The following is a 22,829-nucleotide window of genomic DNA, read 5'->3' as shown; positions in this document are numbered from 1 at the left end:
CTTAACAACAAAACTCATTTAAGTTATCTCTCCTCTCCTCCGATCTTCTTCTCCATTTCTCTCTTGGGCTCATTTCAATCAAACTTTCACCCCCATCCACTCCACCAGAACTGTTCTTTTAAAGGTCACCAATGACCTTCACGTTGCTAAGTCCAGTGGTTACTTTTTAGCCCTTTTCATATCTGACGTAGCAACAGAGTTGATGCAATCATTGCCCCTTCCTTGAAATGCTTTCTTCTTTTTTGTTTCTTGGACATCTCTTCATTTTCTCTCCTCACTGGTCAATTCTTCATAGTCTCTTGCTAGTTTGCTAGTTCCTCCTTATCTCCCCACCCTCAAAAAGTTGATGTTCCTTAGTAATTAGTATATGGACTTCTCAAACCTATCAATGTTTGATCCCTAAGTTATTTCATTAGCTCCAGGGCTTTAGATGCTAGCCATATCCCAGCAGCTCCAGAAATTATTATCTCCAGCTCAGATTTCTCTCCCAAAATCCAGACTTGCACACCAATTCTATCAACATTGTCAAGTTCGACATATCAGGTTAACATGTCCAAATCCAAGTTCTTGATTTCCCACTTCAAATCTCAAGTATTGGAATCATCCTTGATTGCTCAGTTTCCCTCACATCCCAAATCTATCAGTAAATACTGTCAGCTTAGGTTAAGATACATCCAGAATCTGACCCACTTCTTGCCACGTGCTATGACCCTGGTCTGAGTCACTATCATCTCTCACCTGGACAGTTGTAAAGTATCCCAACTGGTCTCCCTGCTCTTGAACTGCCTTAAGTCTATTTTCTATGCACAGCTAGGAGCCTGTCAAACAGTTGGGACTTCTCCTTCCTTTCCCCAAAACCTCCAACCAGGCCTGTTTCTAACATGTGTGAGTTTCTAGGCAAAAATAAAGTGAATGCTGCCTTTCTCTTCCCATCCCTGGTTCTATTCTAAACCATGAAAGGGCTGACAGGCAGAGTCTAGACATCCCATCTTGCATACCAGAGCTTTATCCATACTCAAAACACAGTGGTCCCTTAGCTATCCCACAGGCCTAGGGATGTGCACACCTTCACAACACTTGGGAGGATGGACTTAGCAAAGAACTATGCACAAGCTCTGGAAGCAGGTATAGACTGTTTGGGCAGGGGATTCTAGGTTCCCAGGTACCTATCACATGGTCTAGAAAGGGCAGGAAGGTGTGCGGGTATGGCACATCACTTTGGTCTATAAAGAAGGGCATAGCTAAAGGAGCCAAGGGAGTATCCACTACAGTGAAGGCCCAGTGCAGGGCCTCTAGCTGAGTTGCGTGGATTCAATGAATGGGGAATGTCCTAAATAGAGGCTACCTTATCAGCCTGGATCCCAGAGTGAAGACAACACGGAGCAAGGCTGCAGTTGACCCATCATAAACATGCAGTATGAGAATACAGCCCTTGAGGTCTGGAAGTCTTTCGTTGCCACGGCACAATCTATCCTGTCCTGCTAATACAATCATCTCAACTCTGTGAATGTGAGTTCTATAAAGGCAGACCATATCCTGTTTGACTTGTATCCACAGCACAGTGTCAAGCACATAATAAATACTCAAGTAATACTGCATAGACACAACCTTTCTGGATTTCACCTGTACGATAAAGGGGGTTAGAGTAGATATTTTACAAAGTATCTTCAAATTCCAGCATCCCATGATTTCTATAATTTCAGAAATAAAAGGTTCTGTATTTCCTTCTCAAATACCCACATGCCAAAGCCTCATTCTAACCTGAATTTCCTTTCTTTTCTGATGAAAAGCTTTTGTACATAGCTGTATATGGTTACAGCATTACAAGAACTGCTTAAGGCTTTAAAATCCTAGTCCAATCAGCCTGTACAGGCAAGGAATTAAATACTAGGAATGCTGTTTCTGGCTCTGAATATTGTGACCCTGAGTGATGTCACACACACACACACACACACACACACACACACTCACTCACTTTTGCTGCTGGGCTTGGGCAAGTATACCTGCTGTTCAAAGACCATCTGAAATTACCTCTAAGAAGGAACTGCTTCAAGAATCAGGCTTATAATTAAACAGTAATTGAAGTTTCCTGTGGTTTTATGCATGGCTCTTATCTAATGCTTAAGTAGATAAACTGCATGGCTTAAAAGTCAGAATGGAATTAGATGATTGTACAAGTGAATAGAGGTCTCTATTCAGCAACATTGCTTATTTAAAATCCAACTTGGGGGGAGGGGCACCTGGGTGGTTCAGTTAGTTGAGCATCTGACTTTCGGCTCAGGTCATGATCTCACGGCTTGTGGGTTCGAGACCCATGTCAGGTTCTGTGCTGACAGCTCAGAGCTCGAAGCCTGCTTGGGATTCTGTGTCTCCTTCTCTCTCTGCCCCTCCCCTGCTCATGCTAGGTCTCTCAAAAATAAATAAATGTTAAAATAAAAAATAAAAAAAGTAAAATCCAACTGGCTTCCAGCACTATTGTCAGAGCACCTACACAACAAAGACATCAGTCCTACCCTGCAGAAGTGACTCTCAGAGAAGCATGGATTGGTAGAGCTGAAACGAACCTCAGCTAGCCCCTCATCCAAAGCCTTTGTTTCACAGGAAATTAAAACCCAGGGAGGTAAAGTGATTTGCGTCAGGCCACAGGTAGAAAAGGAGAAGATCAAGGGATTTAGGAGGTAAGACTATGATGACTTGGGTGACTTACAGGGTGCAGGTTGTTAGGGAGAGGAAGGAAGAGAGGACAGGTGCAAACATCTCAGCTGGGGTCAAATGAGAACAAGCAAGTTTCAAGGAAATTCGATGAGCTCAACTGGGGTCATGTTGAGTTTGAGGTGTCTGTGTACCATATAGACAGATATCAAGCAGACAGCTACGTATTACAAATCTGAAACTTAAGAAAAAGGACAAAGTTAATGAGATAAATTTAGGGGTTGTCATCCTATCCACTTGGTGTTTAAAACTATTATAAAGTGGGAAAAGAAGTCAGGAAGGAAGCAACAGGGACATAGCCAGCAGAAGATCAGCATCCCAGGACTTTGTTAAAAATAAAAATAAATAAAATAAAGATGACATTACCAAGTAGCTGACGAATGAGTGGCCAAGAGGATAGAAGGGAAACAGGGATAGAATGGTGTCAGTAAAGGCAAGACAAGAAAGGGTTTCAAGAAGGTAAGTGTTCAATAACTGTGGCACACCCCGCAAGATGCTCCTTAATTAATATTCATTCTCCTCTTTTTCCTTGCTAACGAAATCCTTATTGTTTTTCAGAGTGGCAGTGAACCTGGTTAAAAATTAAACTGATCTCCCAAGCTCTTTTGCGTCTAGAGGTGGCCCATATGACATCCCTCTGGCCAAGGGATATAAGCAGATGTCTATCTACTTGGTAAGGCTGTCAAGAAAAAGTGATACAAATGGTCAAACAGTTGGCATCTCACTCTAACCCTTTGCCGTTTCCCCTTTCTTTCCCAAAATAATGATTCTATATCCACAGATACAGCAGCTATCGAATGAACACGAGTACAAAAGACACACACAATAGATGACACGGAAAATTAGGAGTCTGATTCCTGATCTACTCAGCTGAATGAGTGAGAAACATGGGAGTCAACGCTGACTCCTACTACCATCTTACTTCCTCGGATCCAAGACACTTGACTCTCCCCTTAACTATGCTTCAAATTCACTTTCTTCTAACCTCCTCTAGTCCCACATTGTTCAGCCCCCTATCATGCCTTGCCTGGCTGACTGCACTGTCCTCCTGGAAGGTCTCCCTGCTTCTACCCTTACCCCTTGCAACCTGCCCTCTAATCTGCTGTCACCATGTCAAAAATGGAATACTTTTGTGTTGATCCTTGCTGAACATATTTCCGTGGTTCTCATCGCCTACTGGATAAAACTGAAGGTCCTTAGCCCCACAGTTAGGCCCTTTATGATTTGGCTCATGCTTTACATTGATTATGACATAATATGTAAATATATATTTCAACCACGTTGTGAATAAGGACCACTTACCAAGCATGTGCTAAGAGTTTTACATTTTCTTAGTCCTCATGATGCTTCCCCACATATTTGGTAGTACTATTCTCATTTTGCAGATGAGTCCACTGACTGTCAGGAAGGTTAAGTCACTTTCCCAAGAACACACAGCTTGTTTAAGCAGGGGAAGGCCTGGATGTCACAGCTCTTTCAAAGTTCTTTCCACCGCAGTGCCTTGACATGAAAGAGTATACACCCTTCTCTTTTCTCTTCCTTACTTACTATTCCCCATCTAGCTTAAATGAACATCCTTGTTGAAGAACCACAGCCAAACCAGTCTTGCCCCTGGGGCCAGAAGAATCCATCCCCCCCACTGCAGTGGGAACAGACAGGCAGCTTCAGCATGGGAGGAGAGAATCCCCCAAAGCTGGAGCTGCAGGACGGACTGTTCGGCCTGACCTACCCAGTCAAGGCCCCTACTTCTCCTCGCTAGCTAGGTGTCAGGTGCCACTCGCAGGGATAGGGATCCGGGGTCAGAGAGCCCTTCTTCCTCAGCCCAGACAGCCTGGCTGGCACCACCGCAGTGTTGGAGTAGGATCCCAGCTCCAAAACCACTCCCACCAGGGTCCAGAGCTGGAAGACCAGGGGGAAAGTCTCTGCTGACTCCCCAGAAGTCTCGAGCAAGACCTGACACCCACTCCTCACCACTGTGTCAGCCTGGGCTTCCTGTGGGCTCCGGCGGCGCAGCCCGCGCTGCTGCTGGAGCGCCTTTGCACGCCGCTGCCGCCCAGCGCCCGGACCCAGAGCAGCCCGCGGGCGGCGGGACCCTGGAGGAGTGCAGCCCTCTGAGCCCCGAGAGCCTCAGCCTCGAGGTTGAGAGACGGGCAGTCGGAGAACCTCTTGGGAGCTGCTGTCAGTCGGGTTGGATCACCTAGATTTGTGACTCGATAAAGATCCAGGTCCCCGAGGGATATCTCCAGCTAGCATCTCTGGCCCTCGGACGGTGAACTCGGAGTCCAGGCTGCCCCGTGGGCAAACCGACTGGAGTTCCGTTCTCCGGCCCCGCGACAGCCTCGCACCCCCCGGCCCTCCCCAAGCACGGAGGCCTTTGCAGCCGTCCGGCTCAGCCCTCCTGGGCAGCGGCGGAACGGACTCCAGCTGCTCCAAGCGCCCCGACTGGGCTCTGGGCAACCTCGTCCGCCCGGGTGGCTCTCCCTGGGGTCTGAACTCCTCGCGCCCCCGCGCGTCCTTCTTTGTTTCTGAGCTTGCTCTGAAAGTGATGTAACGAGGCCAGACTCGCGCGCCGTTTTCCCTCTTTTCGCAGACTAAGTCCTTCCTCCCTCCAGCACCCCATGCTCTGCGCGCAGAGCCGGGCGCTGGGCTGTGCTGTCACTCCATTCCCAGAGCTCTGGAGACCGACGGGCACTGTTGGGAGAGACGCACTCTCACGTCCCACCTCCTGGATGCAGAGTCAGTGGGGAAAGCTAGGCTTTCCTTCCAGAAACAAGGGAGAGAGCCGAGGGGACAGCTGTTGTGGAGGTTTCTAAGGAGACTCAGACTGGCTTCTTTCCCTGCTCCTGGGAGACGGCAGGAAACCTCAGGTATCTCAGTGACCCCAGTGGGTGGATGTTTATATGAAAGAGACAGAAGCTGCAATAATAAGAGACAGATAGACTTAGAAAATGAGAGAGAGCAAGAGAGCATGCAACAGAAACAGAGGAAGAAATAGACACCCAGAGACTGCGATTGACAGACAAGTGGAGAGAGACAAAGAGTAAGAGAGATAGAGAGTTGGTGGGTGGGAAATTGACGGTTTTCTTTTCTTTTCTGTTTTTTGGGGTTTTTTTTGTTTGTTTGTTTTTTGTTTTTTAACCCACTGTGGTTTTGCCTCTGACAGAAGGGAGGACCGCTGCTCCCTAGCCAGCAAGCAGCCCCCAACCTGGATGGAGTGAAAGATGCGGCCTGATGACATTAACCCAAGGACTGGGCTAGTGGTAGCCCTGGTCAGTGTCTTTCTGGTCTTTGGCTTCATGTTCACCGTCTCTGGGATGAAAGGAGAGACTCTGGGAAACATACCCCTCCTGGCCATTGGGCCAGCCATCTGCCTGCCAGGCATTGCAGCCATTGCCCTGGCCAGGAAAACTGAGGGATGCACTAAGTGGCCGGAAAATGAGCTGCTGTGGGCCCGCAAGTTGCCCTGCTTCCGGAAACCCAGGGACAAGGAGGTGGTGGAACTGCTGAGGACCCCTTCAGACCTGGAGTCAGGCAAGGGAAGCTCAGATGAGCTGGCTAAGAAGGCGGGCCTCAGAGGAAAGCCTCCCCGCCAGGGGCAGACCGAGGTGCCTGTGGCCAGTTCCATCACCACCCCCACACCCACGGAAGAAGGAGAATGCCAGAGCCTGGTCCACAGTGGGCATCAGGAGACATCCAGATACCTGGACGGCTACTGTCCCTCAGGCAGTTCCTTAGCCTACAGTGCCTTGGATGCCAAATGCTCAGCCTGGGACAGATCTGAGTGCCCTGAGCCTGAGGACAGCATCTTCTTTGTGCCCCAGGACAGTATCATCGTTTGCTCCTACAAGCAGAACAGTCCCTATGACAGATACTGTTGTTACATCAATCAGAGTCAAGGCAGGTGGGACCACGAGACAATAGTCTGAGCTTTGCATACAAGAGTCGCTTTGTTGATAGAAACGTGGCTACACTCAGCTTCCAGGGGAAGGAAACTGCCCTGTTCCAACAGCCTTCACACTGTTAGAAATTGACTTGGTATGTGATGGATATGCAAACCTGGGGTTCCTGAGAGCCATGTAAATAGGCATGTTGGGGACATATTTTAGGGAAGGGTGATAAGGGTTAAGGACACTGGAAGAGGCATCTGGTAGGAGAGGAAGCAATTCCAGTTGCTTTTTAACAACTAAATCATGCTGGATGTTTTGTAAACATCCAGAAAGTGGATGTTTCTGGTAACCCAGAAAGTGCTACCCAGCACCTGCTAAAAGGAAGAAAAATCTAGAGTGGGCTGCAGATATCAGCCATGAAACGATACATGGGCTTGCCATAGGGAAACTGAGCTGCTTTCAGTCTGAATAAATTGAAAGACAAAACAATTTAGTGCTTCATTATATGAAATGATTTTTCTCTGGTGAAAGCTCTTCACACTTAATATTTATTTGCTGAAGGAAAAAAAGTCAAGATAGAAAAGCTACATCCCTCTTTAGGTGGGATGGATTTTGGAGAAAGGGGAGTTAAAAACAGTTGAATTATGTAATTGAGTTTTATGGCATTATCCTCTGACAAGATCAGAGATTTCAAATAAAGTAAAATAAGTGTGAACAGCTAAGTAAAAAAACTAACAATTTTAGTTGGCTATGTTAGTTCTCAAACTCTTCATTTAAATTGATTTGCTGCGTCTTTATCTTAAGTGTTTTTTAACATTTACTATCATTCATGTATAATTTCCTCATCAGGTGCAAAATGACTTGACATAATATTTTCATAGATTAGAATTGTGTTCATCAAGTCAAAATGGGCTTTACATATGTATACAAGTGTCTTTAACCTTTCTGGGAGATATGTACTGGTAATTACTATTCCTATATGCCTTTTAAAACCTGGAAACTATGAAGTCAATACATTAGTCTTGAACTTTACGCAGAATTTACATAAAATGCCATGGTTAAACTTCTGGAAGTGTCATTATTTGTACATTTATTCAACATTCACAAAGACTATAAATGCCAATGAAACAAGAGTTAATATACTAGATTTAACTCAAGCTCAGTTTTTATGAAGTTCATCTAATCAGTGAACATTGCATGACAAAGGTCTGTTTTATTTTACACTTAATTTTTTGCTACTGAGGAAAAAAAATCACAATAGGATCCTAACATGTATTTTCTATTTCACTTGCATAATTGTAATAGACAAGAGGGCAATCAGCCAGAATACTATTTAGTCCCTGTTGAAATTATGTAGAGAAATCGTGGTATATTTCATCTTGAATATCAGAATATTTTGCATCTTTCAAAGAATGATGATTTATTTTTAATGATCAGATAGTTTAAGCAACTTTCTCCTAAAAGGGAAGTTGAGGACAAAAATTCTGGACAAAACTCTTTTGTGTGTTTCAGGTCCAATTCTGCAAGTCTTTAAGTGTAGCAGTTATTCAGTCTCAAGAATCATGGCTTTAAAAATCACAATTTCCAAATCAAGTGCAGCATCAAAAGTATATAATTTTTTTTTTTAAGTAGGGCTTAAATGTCAGAAAATGAGATGTGTGATCCTGGGCAAGTTTTGTCTTCTTGTACTTCAGTTCTTGCTCCTCAGAAATCAAGGAGGAGTGGGACCGACTGACACTAGAGTATGTCTGTCACTCCTTCCCAGTTTGAATATTCTGTGGCATTATGTCAATGACACTTTATATAATGCCAGGAAATGAGTTACAGCAAAATTCATGCCAAAGTTATGCAATTCATGATAAGAATTGTATGACATGGATTGAATTCTTGCTACTACTTAAAAGAATTTTGTAGATGTATGAAAGCAGATTTGTTTTATTACCAAATATTATTTATTCAACAAATACATTTCTGGAAACAAAATGAAGATATTAATTAAGGGTAAAATTTTTTCAATATTGGTATAGCCCCAAATAATGTAATGCATACCTTTGCACTAAATGTAATTTACTTTGGATTTGGCATGGAGGGAAAAGAGTTTCCTAAAATCACAATACATCTTAATAATTCTAGTGCATTTTGAAAGATGGAAATCATGTTTCAATGAAGGTGAAAATTATTGGATAACTGTCTTAGGAATAAAAACTTCTAATATGCTTGTTTTTTGTGGACATCTTTAGAGATGAAGAGATAGCAAGACATTGGAGAGAGATGTTCATAGACACTCAGCAAATCCTACACAGGGTCTGAAAAGAGATGCTTATAGTGTTAGGTATGGCTTAAGGAGTGGAAAAGTTACTTTTTGATTTCTTGGAATCAGCACAAACTCCTTGATATCACATACACATTCCAATGTCCACATCCAAAGTCAATTACTAGTTTAGAAATCTAAGATATTTTATTACATTTTCAAGTTCTTTTTCAGAAGAAACTTCCTTCAGTCTTCATCTTCTATCCACCTACTTAGGACACAGAAGGTATCTAAATATGCATTTGAGGGCATTTTCTGCAATGCTAAAACAATGGTTTGCAAATGTTAACTGGGTGACTGAACTTTGACCAGAGAGAATAAAATGTGTGATTGTGTGTGTGATTTATTTTTAACATCTTCTATTAAGCAACCCCCTCCTAATATACAGCAAGGTAGCCTAGTGCCCCAAACCAATACCTGTTAAGTAGTATTCAGGAAAAACAGCCATTCTATTGAAAAGATTTGGAAGAAAAGGAAAGCAAGGTGAGAAAAGTATCTGAGCTTGTTAGAGGAAACACAGCAGCTCATTCCAGTCAACTGTTTCAGCAAACTGTTAATATTAACTCAATAGACATGAGGATTGTTCCCTGTTCCCTTCAAGAGCTTTCAGAAAGACATAAATGTAAGTATGCACCAGTTATTTTTTTCACTCGTTGTTAATCCAAATAGTCATTTCAACTTGATTTAAATAGGCATTTTATTTTTGAAATGTTTTCTATTGACTTTTTCTTGTTCGACACTCTTATCTATTATGCACATGGGTTCTTTTTCCAAAATGTTTCTTGAATTTAAGTGTGAATTCAGCCAAGATACCCAAGCTGGAGCACATTTAGACAACCGTTTCAAGATTTAGTTTCTATTACAATCACAGCAAACAAAATCCAGATATGGTGAAGCTCAGACTCTCTTCCAAACCCTACTAACCAGCTTCTTTGAAAATGTTTCCAATCCTCAGTGGGTCTTATAACCCACTGAGCTGGCACATGTAGGGAAGGAAGTTTCATTCTTTTAAATGTTTTGCCCTTTTGTAATATCCAACCTCTATTTATTTATTAATATCTCCCCTCTGGACCTATAGCACCATTTACTTGGTGAATTCACTGTTACTATTACTTTATAACGTTAGAGGAAAAATAAATGTTCTTAATCCACAGCTCCACTATCCTAATAGAACTACTGTATTTCCATTTTAGCATATTATCTTCTAGGACTCCCCTATATGCACCTTATGTATTATAATTGTGTGTTTTTCTTTTCTATTTGATTTATATCCTAAGTATGTTTTCATGTTTCTATGCAGTGTTCCTAATTACCATTTAACAATTGCATATTATGCCATTTTTGAGAAGTACCATAATTTAACATGCCATTTCTTATTGCTAGCCAGATAGCATGCTTTATGGATGGTTTCGTATGTTTTTTTTTTCCTATTTTTGGTAACACAACTGCATTATTTGTACTTTTCCCAAAGAAGTCTACAGTCGAAAAGCTGCCTCCTTATAGATGAGGGTGAGGGGACAGAAATGTGTACAAGGATCAAACACTTGACATTGTTGGTTTTCTTTTGACTCATGGGCAAGACATAGGGCAAGAGACAAAATAATGCTTCTATAAAAAGGTCCCCCCATTGGGACCAGAGTCAGTATTTTTAAGAATGAGATGAGATGGGGCACCTGGGTGGCTCAGTCAGTTGAGCATCCAACTTCAGCTCAGGTCATGATCTTGCAGTCCATGAGTTAAAGCCCCACGTCCAGCTCTGTGCTGACAGCTCAGAGCCTGGAGCCTGTTTCAGATTCTGTGTCTCCCTCTTTCTCTCTGTCTCTCTCTTTTGCTCTCTCTCTCTTCTCAAAAATAAATACACGTTAAAAAAAATTAGAAAAAAAAAAAAAAGAATGAGATGAGATGGAGCCCATATTGTTAAGGGTAAGATGGGACATTTTCCCAGTTAAGATGCTGCTAGTGCATATCTCAAAATCAGATTATAATGGTGTCCATCTTCAAGAGCATAATGTTGAACAGGTAAAATAAAAACTAAATATATACAATAATTAGTTTGTAATATTTCAACAGCATATCTTTAAAGTATCTTACCATATATTTTATAATATATTTAACATGTGTGTATATATATATTGCTACCTATTAGTGACTTGCAAGTGAACTGGAATTTCAGGAATTCAATAGACTACTCACGAGTTTTCTGTTTCAATTCCTCAATGGAAAAATTGAACTGAAGACAGAGATATGAACAAGTGCTTGGCTCAAGCAGGTACCTCAATAAAGGACTAAATTCCATTCAGCCTCTTGTCTAGGTAATATGAAATTATGGAAACACCACTAAGTCAGACTTTGATTTCTCACCACCTACCACAGGTTCCTTACTCCATGAACACCCAAAAGAAAAATGTTTATACATGATGCTGTCCAGATACTCACAAACAGGTGGACATTGAAATAAGATCTCCACAATCTTTTGCAAATTATTCCTGAGCCTGACCCTTCTTAGAGACCCTTTCTTTATTTTTCCCTCTACTTCTCCTCCTGACTGCATGTTAGAACCTGCAGACTTGGTATCCTCAACGATAGTGCAAGGCTTTACATGCTTTATCCATCACAAAGTACAGTGTTACAGAATGGACCAGTTACAAAACAGGACATAAGGCTATTAAAACATCTCTTGTGCTGCTCTTTGAAAAATCTATCCCAAGAAAGTTAAATACAACAAATGTTTTTGCAATTAATCACTTTCTTACTCTCTGTGGTAATAAATTATTATATATGAGACAACCCTTCAGGCTGAGGCCAGACCACATCTGTTTAGAAAAAATAGACTTTGGAACATCACCTGCCTGTAATTCAACATGAAAAGTGTGAACACACCTTCGGACCAACTCAAAAAGGCCCACCTGCCCCTATGCTCTTCCCTCCCACTTCTGATACTCTGTGGCAGCTTCTTGGCTATGCCCTGATTTTGCCCTGCAGCTGACCATCCTGAGCCTTTGCCCAGTGCTTTCCTCTGCCTCAAACGTCCACCCTTTCCTCACCCTTCTGCTGTTTAACACCCTAACATCCTTCAAAGGACAGCGGCCACATCTTCCACAATCTTTTAGATGTTCCCACCTAGAACTAATAATTCTACTGTTCTCTGGTGTGACATTACCTCCACCATTATCATTGCACATATTAGCTGAGTGTGTGTTTGTCTCTCCAACTACAGTGTGAGTTCTTTGAGGGCAGGGGTCACATTTTATTCATCTTTCCACTCCACCCTCCCCACACACACTTTGCCCTGCTCAATGAAAACTCTAAATTGCACCACTTGGGTCACTCTCACAGCCTTCCTTCTTCCCCATTCTCGCAGGGGAAAAAAAAAAATCTACCTTCTTGATTTGAACTAAATTAAATTTAATATAGTCAGCAAAAACATGGGTTAAAATAGGCTTCTGTGGGTTGGGACCCTAACTTTTATTTAGCATATTGTTTCTTTGGGAAAACCACATCTTACATAACAAAGAGAAGAAAGAAATAAACCATTCCAGAATATTTTCTCCTCCCTCCATGCCTGACCTAACTCCCACTCCCTGTCTCCCTCCATGAGTCAGTGACCATACTACACATGCAACAAGAACTAGTGGTTCTAGAAGCACCTGACAACCAAGCTTTTGAATTCCTGACCAGAAAGAAGGTGAATCAATGTACTCGGGTTAATTCTGTAAGCAGGTCAACAAAATATAATTCCCCAGCCTGGCTATTGTCCTTCTATTATGCTTCCATCCAATAATCCTTAACAGGACTTTCTAGGCCACCTGGGTATTCTTTCAGGACACTCTCAGGGGGCTGAGTTGCAGACCCTCACTCCCCACCCTCAGTGAAGCTTTTCTTCTCCACAAAGACTGTGAGATGCTCAGAGATTGGTTTGTTGTTTAGAGAAGGCTCTGGTTTGTTCTGGAACAAGATGATGGCACTGCTCAGCAATTCCCCTGAGTAGTAGTGAGGCCATTCTTAATAAACTTCCAACTCATATAACTTACCCTATGAATTTCCCAAACTATCTGACTGGGTAAAAGTGGCATTTAATCTGAGTAAGTCTTTTTCTTGACCATGGCGATTATCCTTCAGCAACAGCAAAAAGGATCTCATTTGAGTATGAGTAGGGAAGGGTATAGCAAAAGAAGAATGTGTCTGTATGGAACTGTCAGCACAGGGAGAAGAGCCAACAATCCCTCATTAAGCCAGTCACTGTTGTGACATACTCCCCTGACATCACCACCTTAGCATCTCAAACTTAGCACCAAATGCTAGAAAATGGACTGAGAGGATAAACCAAACAGAAAAATGTTTTAAAACTGAAAAGAATAAAAGGAAAATACTAGAGAATTTTGATACATTTTTTTAAATGGCTAAGAAGAGAAATATAAACAATTTAAGAGTATCTTCCAATAAGGGCAAAATTTAGCTAAAAATATCTTACTGGCTGGACAGAGTCAAAAGGAATGTAAAATAGCATCCACTAAATAAGATCAAACTGGCTTAAAAATTATTCAGTAGAGGGGTGCCTAGGTGGTTCAGTGGCTTATGCATCCTACTCTTGATCTCAGCTTAGGTCCTAATCAGGTGGTGAGTTCAAGCCCCAAGTTGGGCTTGAGCCTACTTTAAAAAAAAAAAAAATTACTCAAAAGACTAAAAAGCACAATAAAAACTAGAAAGTTAAAGGAGTATAAGTAAATACTATTAGGAGAAGTATTCAAAGTTAAATCATTTAAATGCATAAATTCAACAAAAATGTCCCGCTGAAAGAACAGGGTGTGAGATATGAGCAGTAATACCAAGACCAGGACCAAGAGCCCATCAGTGTGTGCCTGGCAGAGGCAAGGACAGACAAGGAACAGGGCTAGGCTGAGTTCTCCTCCCTGGAGATTCCCATCCCCCAAAAGGCTCTCACCCTTCAGGTAGGAAAAACATGGAGCCCAGAATTGTTGCTCTCCCACAAGCCTAAAGTCCCTCCAAAGCTCACCGCTCACCCTCCTGTGTTAGAATAGAGGCCAGCAGCAAACACAATGAAGGGCAATGTGCAATCATGGCCTCATGGAGGTCCTAACACAGGAGAAGAGTCACTGATTACACCTTTGTCAGCCTTGCCTGGTTCTGTCCTCTGTATCCCCTCTTTCCACAAGCAGCCTAGCATGCATTCCTTCACTCAACAAGTCCTGGTTAAGCAGTGCTGGGTGTTGTGCTGGTCTGAGATACCACAACGAATAGACAAAGCTCCTGTTTTTATGGAGCTCACAGCCTAGCAGGGGGAGGCTGCTGAGTAAAACAATGCGCCAGGGTGGCTCAGTTGGTTAAGTGTCCAACTTCAGCATAGTCTCACAGTTTGTGAGTTCCAGCCCCACATGGGGCTCTCTGCTGTCAACTCAGAGTCAGCTTTGGATCCTCTGTCCCCCTTTCTCTCTGCCCTTCCCCTGCTCGCACTTTATCTCTCTCTCCCTCTCTCTCAAAAATAAACGTTTAAAAATTAAAAAAAAAAAAGGGACAGAGCTTCCATACCCTCTCAGATCACACCACTCTCACTGAATCTCAGCCTGTTCATCAACCTGAAAAGTCTCCTGGTCCAACCTCTTGGGTTTTTATAGAGAGGCCTCATCATACAGGCATAATTGATCAAATCATTGGCCATTGGTGACTGACTCAATCTCCAGCCCCACTCCCCTCCCCAGAGATCAGTGGGTGGGACTGAAATTTCCAACCCTCTAATCAAGAGGCTGATTCCCCTGGCAACCAGCCCCCATCTGGTGACCCAGGGGTTTTCCAAAAGTCACCTCACTGACATAACAAAAGACACCTTCATGGTGGTCACCACCTAGGAAATTTCTACAGTTTTAGGAGCTTTATGCCAGAAACTGGACAAAGACCAAATACACATTCCTTAATATGAATCACAATATCACAGTGTCATGGGAGAAAATGTCTGATATGAGACCTGAAGAATGCGTAGGAAGTAGCTGACTAAAGAGGGAAGAAAGTGTTCCAAGCCAAGAAAACACTGTTTATGAAGGCAAAGAAAGAAGAGAAAGCACAACACATATTTATTTGGAGAAATGCACAACATCATTAGATGGCTGGAGAGGGGGCCAGGTAGAGAAGGGCCAAGCCATGCCCTGAGCCTCTCCCCCCATCACATTTAGGCTTTGCTAGGCCAAGAGACCCTGTACCAGACTGTCAGAGATGGAAGGAAGCTTAGAAATAATCCCATTGGCCTCTTATTATACAGAGGAAGAAGGCCTGGCCAGCCTGCTTGTCTGCAGCACAACCATAAGGAAGGAAGATAAACTCATCTTGACTAGAGTTCACAGGTTTAACAGAATTCTACTTTAAGAAGAATTGATTCAACAAGCAACTGTTTGATTTGGTTGCATTTCAGGGGCAAGGTTCCTTTCCACTTGGAGACAAATAACTAATCAAATTAAGCAGTCCACCTTTCAAACAATTGTTTCGCTGTTAGATGCACTAAAATAATTTGGAGCTCTTTTTTTTTTATTATTGGCAACTTAGAATGCAAAGTATTTTATCTTCAAACTTCTAAATTTGAAAAAAAACCACCCTCGGTTAAATAATAGTTTTCCAAAGCTGAATGTGCTCATTTGGAGCTCCGTTTTCCTGCCTGCAGTACAAAACAACTTCCTACAACTCCTAGGCAGGAACACCACTGTCTTGACGATATGTGGTTGGATGAACGGATCAATCTCAGTTGGTAAAATCCCTTTTTTCCTTAGTAAGGGCTGAAAAAAATTCTAGAACAGATGTACTTTTCTAGTCTTACACAGACACTTTGATTCCAAATGTCTCCTGAGTGTATACCATATACAGGAATCTATCTTCATCCTCCTCACTTTCATATACTTCAGAAATGTGCGTGGACACACTCACCACACTGTGTCCATTCACTAACAGGAAGAATGCTGTGTCTCCTAAAGATCTTGATGAGCTCACTCATGTTGATGTGATCAGGTACAAGAAACTTGGTTTTGTCCAGGACAGGAAGTAGCTCTCACCCTTGTACTGTTCTATTATCACTGGGATTTTCATAGGATGCGGGGGCTCTCGGATAAGTTGGACATCTTCTATTCTTTGTTGGAAGGTGTGGTGCTGCTTGAAGATCTTCTCCGAAGGCATGGTGAGGAAGGTGAGGCAGAGAGGCAAGGTCCCGTCTGTTCCAGGCAGCTGTGGGAGTGGCGGAGGCTCCGACTGTGTCTAAAATAATTTAGAGCTTGTGAAGCACCTGGCTGGTTCAGTCAGTTAAGCATCCGACCTTGGCTCAGGTCATGATCTCACTGTTTGTGGGTTGGAGCCCCACATTGGGCTCTGTGCTGACAGCTCAGAGCCCAGAGCCTGCTTCCAATTCTGTGTCTCCCTCCCCTGCCCTCTCTCTCTGCTCCCACACTTGCTCTCTGTCTCTCTCAAAAATAAATAAATAAATAACATTAAAAAAATAAATAATGAAATAAAATAATTTAGAGCTCTTAAGTGATATTAAGAGATATTAAGTGAAAATATTTGATATAAACAGCTAAAATCACCATTACTGTGATACTTATAATTATGACAGACAGCTTGATATAAGGGAAAACTTTTTTCCATCATGGAGTAGCCAACAATGATTGTGAAATTAACTGGATATATATCTCTGTGGTCAACATTTTATGTGTTTCAAAATGTCCCTAATTTCTCCCTTACTTCAGCTGCCTGGAACTCATGTCTCTTGTACAGATATATCTATTCCTGCACAGATACATCTATCATTCTCAAAGAGTGTCCCGTGCTATGTTAGTTCCTTTATATGTGAATATATGTTACACAATAAAAAATTTTAACACTCAAATAAGTTTGGGAATTACTGGGCTAAACCAAGATAAACATATTTTTTTTAACAGTATGTATCCCCAACATCCAGAACAGGACCAAGTACAGAGTATGCACTAAATAAGTACTTGTTGAATTAATAAATGTAGAATTCCATAAAGCCATTTATTTATTCACATGCTTTGTGATATACAAGAAGGGAACTGAGTTTGCAGCATTCTGTAGGGCTGTCCTCAGGACTAGCATTGTGAAATCTTGCCCTAATCTCTAAATCTAGAAGCACTAATCATGAAAAAGAAGACAAATTTTCAGAAATCAAAATAAAGAGTCAAAGGAAAGAGAAGGAAGTTACATAATCTCCAGAATTACCCTCATGTTCATGGCCCTTGCCATTTACCCAAGAACAGTCCTCTAACAAACTACTCTTCCCTTAGCAGGGAGAATTTGGGTGATCAGAGCAAAGATATATCTGCCAGACATATTTTGCCTCCAGACGCTAATTTCCTAGGTATCCAAGTTTTGCTCAAAAAAGGTTGCCAGGTCCTGCCTTCAACTCAGAAATTAAATTAGTCCTAGATACCAGAAATTGGTGAGGAGTGTTTATAAGAGTTCTAAGAAGCTTTATGATACAGAAGAAGTAAGTTATGGCACCAGCAACCCATGGGAAATTGGAATCCCTGCCTTCCCTAGTCCCATCCCCATAAGACTAGCATTCTCAGCCTCATTCAAGACCTGAGAAAATATCATCAAAGTAGTCCAGTGGTTACCAAACTCTAAGATACATCAGAATCACCTATAGGGCCTGTTAAAATACAGATTGCTGGAACTCACCCCCAGAGTCTCTGATTCAGTGGAATTTACATTACTGTGAAATTCTCAGATGATGCCAATGGTGATGGTTCCTGGTTGCTTCCTCACCACTACTTGAGCTTTCAATTGGTTTTATAGCCATAAGTTAAGTATAGACCCATGGGTCCAATCATGCAGTAGCATTTGGATCTAATGACTGGTGTATAATAGGCACTCAGTAAATAATTTGAATTAATAAATAATTATTTGTCTAATCCCTAAGATCCACTTTTAGAAAGTGTTCCCCCCCTTCCTTGATGAAACTGGAGCCCAATTTGCTCAACTGGGCTCATGACCCTTTCTGCCTGCCTCCGAGTCCTACAGAGACCATGTGCCCCAAAGCCAGACCTTTTGACTAGTGACAAGGGATATGATGTCCCTCTTTAGACTCCTGGCCTGCCTGGTAAAAGCCAATTCCATCATGATCTAGTTTGTTCCAACCATTCCTGGTTGATTCCTCTCCCTGCCAGGCCACTCCTGAGCTCCCCGGCAGGATACTTCACAGCTGTGTTGGGACATGGGACAGGTATCTGAACCAGGTTCCAATGATGACTTTGAAATAGAGACTTCACAAGAGATCTTGAAAGCCTGCCCAATCAGCTAGAATAAACAGTGGTTTACTTTATTATTTTCTTTTGTACTATTTTAGCCATGCTGTAAGTGCACAGACCCCAATGGCTAATTTTATTCTTCCCTACCTGTGACTGAGATACGTGAACTGTGTAGAAGAGAAAAATATACTATGCCCTTGAAAGAGCAATATACTTGGGCTTTGATAGATTATGGGAAAGGTGAATTCCAAGAAAAAAGATTTTTCTAAGAAATTCATAAATAAAAATTAAAATCTGTTGTTTATCACTATTCAAACATTTTAATATTCTCCACAATCCTGTGTCACTGAGGAAGTCCAGGTAACCACTTATATATAAACACCTGATAGAATGGCCCATCTGTGCTAAACCACAGCCTTCCCACTCCTTTTCTGATGCAGCTTCTACCACTGTTTCCCTTGGAAACCGAAGAAGCAGCTGTCTGCAAAAACATCTCTCTCCCTCCTCACTCATCAGTCCAAAGGACTAGCAGCTTGTTTTCTTGCTCATTGAAAACATCTGATGTTGGGGGATGGCTTGCATGTGGGGGGCAATACAAAAGAAATTACCACAGTGGGTCAGACACATTGTGCATTCTGTCTAGTATTCTTTCTTAGATAGTTTCATATTCCTCTTCATTTTATGTGATACACCATCAATTTCTTCTCTGTGTTGTAATAATTTGTGTACACCTTCTCTACAAGATCTCAGGTTATTTAAAGTCCAGGGAGGACATAAACCTTCTGTTTGGCATTCACTACATATTTATTAATATATATAATAATAGCATATAATTATAACCTGATTATAATCCAATGACGAAAGTTCTAGCATCCACTGAGGATTCCTGCCTAATTGACTATTACCATAATGGCTGTTAAATATTCACTTTTATTCATTCATTATACTTTTACCAGTTGGAATTCTACTCTCAGAAAGAACTTTTCCTTCTCCATTTATTTGTTCACTTACTTATTTATAAACAAATATGGACTCATGGATTATTACTTTATGCAATGAGTTCTAATCTGTTTCTATCAATTTTTAATTATCAAATTGTCATGGGTTATTTCATGCATGGGTTATAATCTGTTACTATCATTGTTTAAAGCTCAAATTGTCCCAGATTTGGCCAGGGGGAAATTCCTTGAAGCTTGCTCCTGTCCCTGTGGCATATCTCCATCCTATTTCAAACACTACTTCCTATCTCATGATGTTTCCATAAAACACTTATTAATTACAAAAAGAGAAACAGTAATTATACAGTAGATAAGCTTGGTAGACATAATCTTAACTAGTGACCAAAGTTCATATCACCAGCAATGGTGCCTCCTGATACTCTGCAGTGAGAAGGACAAATCATTACTTTGATGGTATTTCTGCCAAAAAATGAATAACCCCAATCTGATCATAAGGAGACATCAGAAAAATCTACCAACGGACATTCTACAAAAGAACTGGCCAGTACTCTTCAAAAATGTCAAGTTCATGAAAGACTAAGAAATGGTCTTGGATTAAAGACTAGAGACATGATACCAAATGCAATGTGTGATCCTGGATAGGGTACTAGATCAGAGGGAAAAAAACAGCTGTTAAATATTATTGGGAAACTTAGAAAAATTTTAATAAAGTTTGGAGATAATAGTATTATATCCATGTTAATTTTCTGATTTTGATAATTGTATTATGGTCATTCAAAAGAATGTTTCATTCTTAGGGATTTAGACACTGAAGTGCTAGAGGGAAAGAAGTATCATGCCTGCACATTACTCCCAAAAGGTTCAGAAGACTAATAAGGCAGATGTGGCAACCTGGTTGAAGGGTACATGGGAAAGTGGGTGAAAGTATGTTGGTATTTTTTGTGCTGCTCTTGCAACTTTTCAGTATGCTTGAAATTATTTCAAAACTAAAAGTTATAAAAACTGAGTTACATAAAAGTCAACACTACCATTTACTTATTTTTTATTCATTTATACTTCACTACATTCTATAGTGGATTAAAAGCAATTTATAACTCTTTCTATCCAACAGGATTTTTTTTTTCAATTAACTGTCTTCAGCTGAGTTCCCCTAGAAGCAGACCAGAGCCAAGTATTTGAGTACAAATAGTTGATTTGGGACATGATCCTAAAAAGCATCTTATCTTGCAAGAAATGTAAAAGAAATTCTTCAGAGAGAAGGAAAATGATTAGGATCTTGGTTAGGAACTTGGATGTACATAAAGGAACTTAGATCTAATAAAGAAAGGAAGAACATTAGAGAAGGAATAAGTGAAGATCAAATAAAAAACTTTCTTATTCTTACTCTTAATTGCTCTAACAAATAACAATTTATTCAAAATAACAATATCAATAATGTACTTGATTATTATAACCCATACTTAAGAAAAATGAATGACAACAATGACACAAAGGACAAGAGAGAGAAATTAGGAATATTTTGTTATAAGGTACTTGCACTGCGAGTGAAGTGGTGTAGTGTTATTAGAAAGTAGGCTTGGGTAAGTCATAAATGTGTGTTGCAAACTCTAGGCCAACCACTAAAAATCTTGTTGTTGTTGTTTTTTAAAGTATAACCAATATGCTAAGAGAAAGGAGAAAAATGAAAATGCTCAGTTAAAACTACAAATGGCAGGAGTGCCTGACTGGCTCAGTTGGTTGAGTGTCCAACTCTTGATTTCAGCTCAGGTCATGATCTCATGGTTCGTGAGTTTGAACCCCGCATCAGGCTCCGTGCTAATGGCACAGAGCCAGCCTGGGATTCTCTCTCCCTCTGTCTCTGCCCCTCCCCCCTCTCAAAATAAATAAACTTTAAAAAATAAAAAAATAAAAATAAAACCACAAATGGCAGAAAAAGAGTGGAAGACATAATTAGGAATAAAGAATGAGAGCAACAAATAGAAAACAGTAACAAATATGGTAGATATTAATCCAACTATATCAATAACCACTTTAAACAATGGCCTAAACACACCAATTAAAAGACAAAGATAGGCAAAGTGGATCAGAAAATAAGATTCAACTATATGTTGTGTATAAAAAATCCACTATAAATACAAAGTAGATTAAAAGTAGAGGAATAGAGAAAAATATACCATGCTAACACTAATCAAAAGAAAACTGGAGGGGCACCTGGGTAGCTCAGTCAGTTGAGCATCTGACTTCAGCTCACGTCATGATCTCGAAGTTTGTGAGTTCAGGCCCCGCGTCAGACTCTGTGCTGACAGCTCAGAACCTGGAGCCTGCTTCAGATTCTGTGTCTCCCTCTCTCTGTCTCTCCCCCACTCACACTTTGTCTCTCTCTCTCTCAAAAATAAAGATTAAAAAAATTTTTTTCTAAAAAGACAGCTGGAGTAACTATATTAATTTCAGACAGAGCAGACTTCAGAGCAAAGAAAATTTTCAGGGATAAAGAGGGTTCTATGAACTGAATTGTGTCCTCCCAAATTTGTATGTTGACTCCCTATGCCCCAATTTGACTACATTTGGGAATAGGGCTTATAAGGAGGGACGTAAAGCTAAATGAGGTCCTAATAGTGAGTCACTGATATAGTAGGATTAGTGTCCTAAGAAGAGACACAGAGAGCTTGTTCTCTCTTTCTCCAAATGTGCTCAAAGAAGAGAGCAAGTGAGCACCCAGTAAGATGGCAGCCACCTACAAGCCAGAAAGAGAGGCCCTACCAGAAACTAACCATGCGGGCACCCTTATCTCAGACTCCCAGCCTGATATAAAAACTGAGAAAATGAGTGTCTGTTGTTTAAGCCAACTGGTCAATGGTATTTCCTTATGGCAGCCCATACTAAGACAGAGAGACATTACATAATGATAAAGGGATCAATTCACCAAGGAGATACAACAACCTTTGATGTGGATGCAACTAACAACATAGTGCAAAATACATGAGTTAAAAACCAACAGAACTGCAAGGAGAAATAGTTGGAGACATGAATACCCTTCTATCAAAAAGAGGCAGATCCAGCAGGCAGAATATTTCAGATGTGAAAAAGGGGTTATCACTACAGATCCCATGAGCATTAAAAGGATAGTAAATGAATACTGTGAACAACTCTATCACAAATTTGATAATTGGAATGAAAAGGACCAATTCCTTGAAAGATACAATTTGCCAAAACTCACATAAGAAGAAATAGACAATCTGAATAGGCCAATATCTATTAAATAAATTGAATCAATGATTAATAACCTTCCAAAATTGAAAGCACCAGATCCACATGGGTTCACTGATAAGTTCTTACCAACATTTAGGAAAGGAATTAAACCAATTCTCTACAATCTCTTTCTGATGGGAGGGAATGTTTCCTAAATCATTCTATGACTCAGAATTACCATAATACCAAAACCAGACAAAGACTTCAAAAGGAAAGAAAACTATAGACCAGTATCTCTCACGAACATAGATGCAAAAATCCTTGACAAAATATTAGCAAATCTAATCCAACAACATATAAAAAGAATCGCACAACACAACCAAGTGGTATTTACCCCAGGTAGGCATAGTTGCTTCAACATTCAAAAAGCAATTAATGCAATCCTTCATATCAACAAGCTAAAGAAGAAAAATCAGGTGATCATATTAAAAGGTACAGAGAGGCACCTGGG

At 41.0% G+C, this 22,829-nt stretch overlaps 1 protein-coding gene and 1 pseudogene across 1 annotated transcript; one reads left to right on the top strand and one right to left on the bottom strand.

The window, feature by feature from the left end:
• The first annotated feature begins 3,929 nt into the window (after positions 1-3,929).
• TMEM215 (transmembrane protein 215) lies at positions 3,930-9,348 on the top strand. The gene is made up of 2 exons (XM_015073644.3): positions 3,930-5,579; positions 5,876-9,348. The coding sequence occupies exon 2, from the start codon at positions 5,934-5,936 to the stop codon at positions 6,636-6,638; it is 705 nt and encodes a 234-aa protein (XP_014929130.1). The 5' UTR covers positions 3,930-5,579; positions 5,876-5,933; the 3' UTR covers positions 6,639-9,348.
• A 1,702-nt stretch (positions 9,349-11,050) lies between these two features.
• On the bottom strand, positions 11,051-16,120 carry LOC128312185 (microtubule-associated proteins 1A/1B light chain 3B-like; annotated as a pseudogene).
• Positions 16,121-22,829: the final 6,709 nt, after the last annotated feature.

This window comes from Acinonyx jubatus, chromosome D4 (genome assembly GCF_027475565.1).
Source record: "Acinonyx jubatus isolate Ajub_Pintada_27869175 chromosome D4, VMU_Ajub_asm_v1.0, whole genome shotgun sequence".
Lineage (NCBI taxonomy): Eukaryota > Metazoa > Chordata > Mammalia > Carnivora > Felidae > Acinonyx > Acinonyx jubatus.
The sequence above is the reverse complement of the archived record's forward strand: the minus strand, read 5'-3'. Positions and strand labels throughout refer to the sequence as shown.

Excerpts from the sequence above, each read along its gene's own strand:
- TMEM215 (XM_015073644.3), top strand. The coding sequence starts at position 5,934 with ATGCGGCCTGATGACATTAACCCAAGGACTGGGCTAGTGGTAGCCCTG.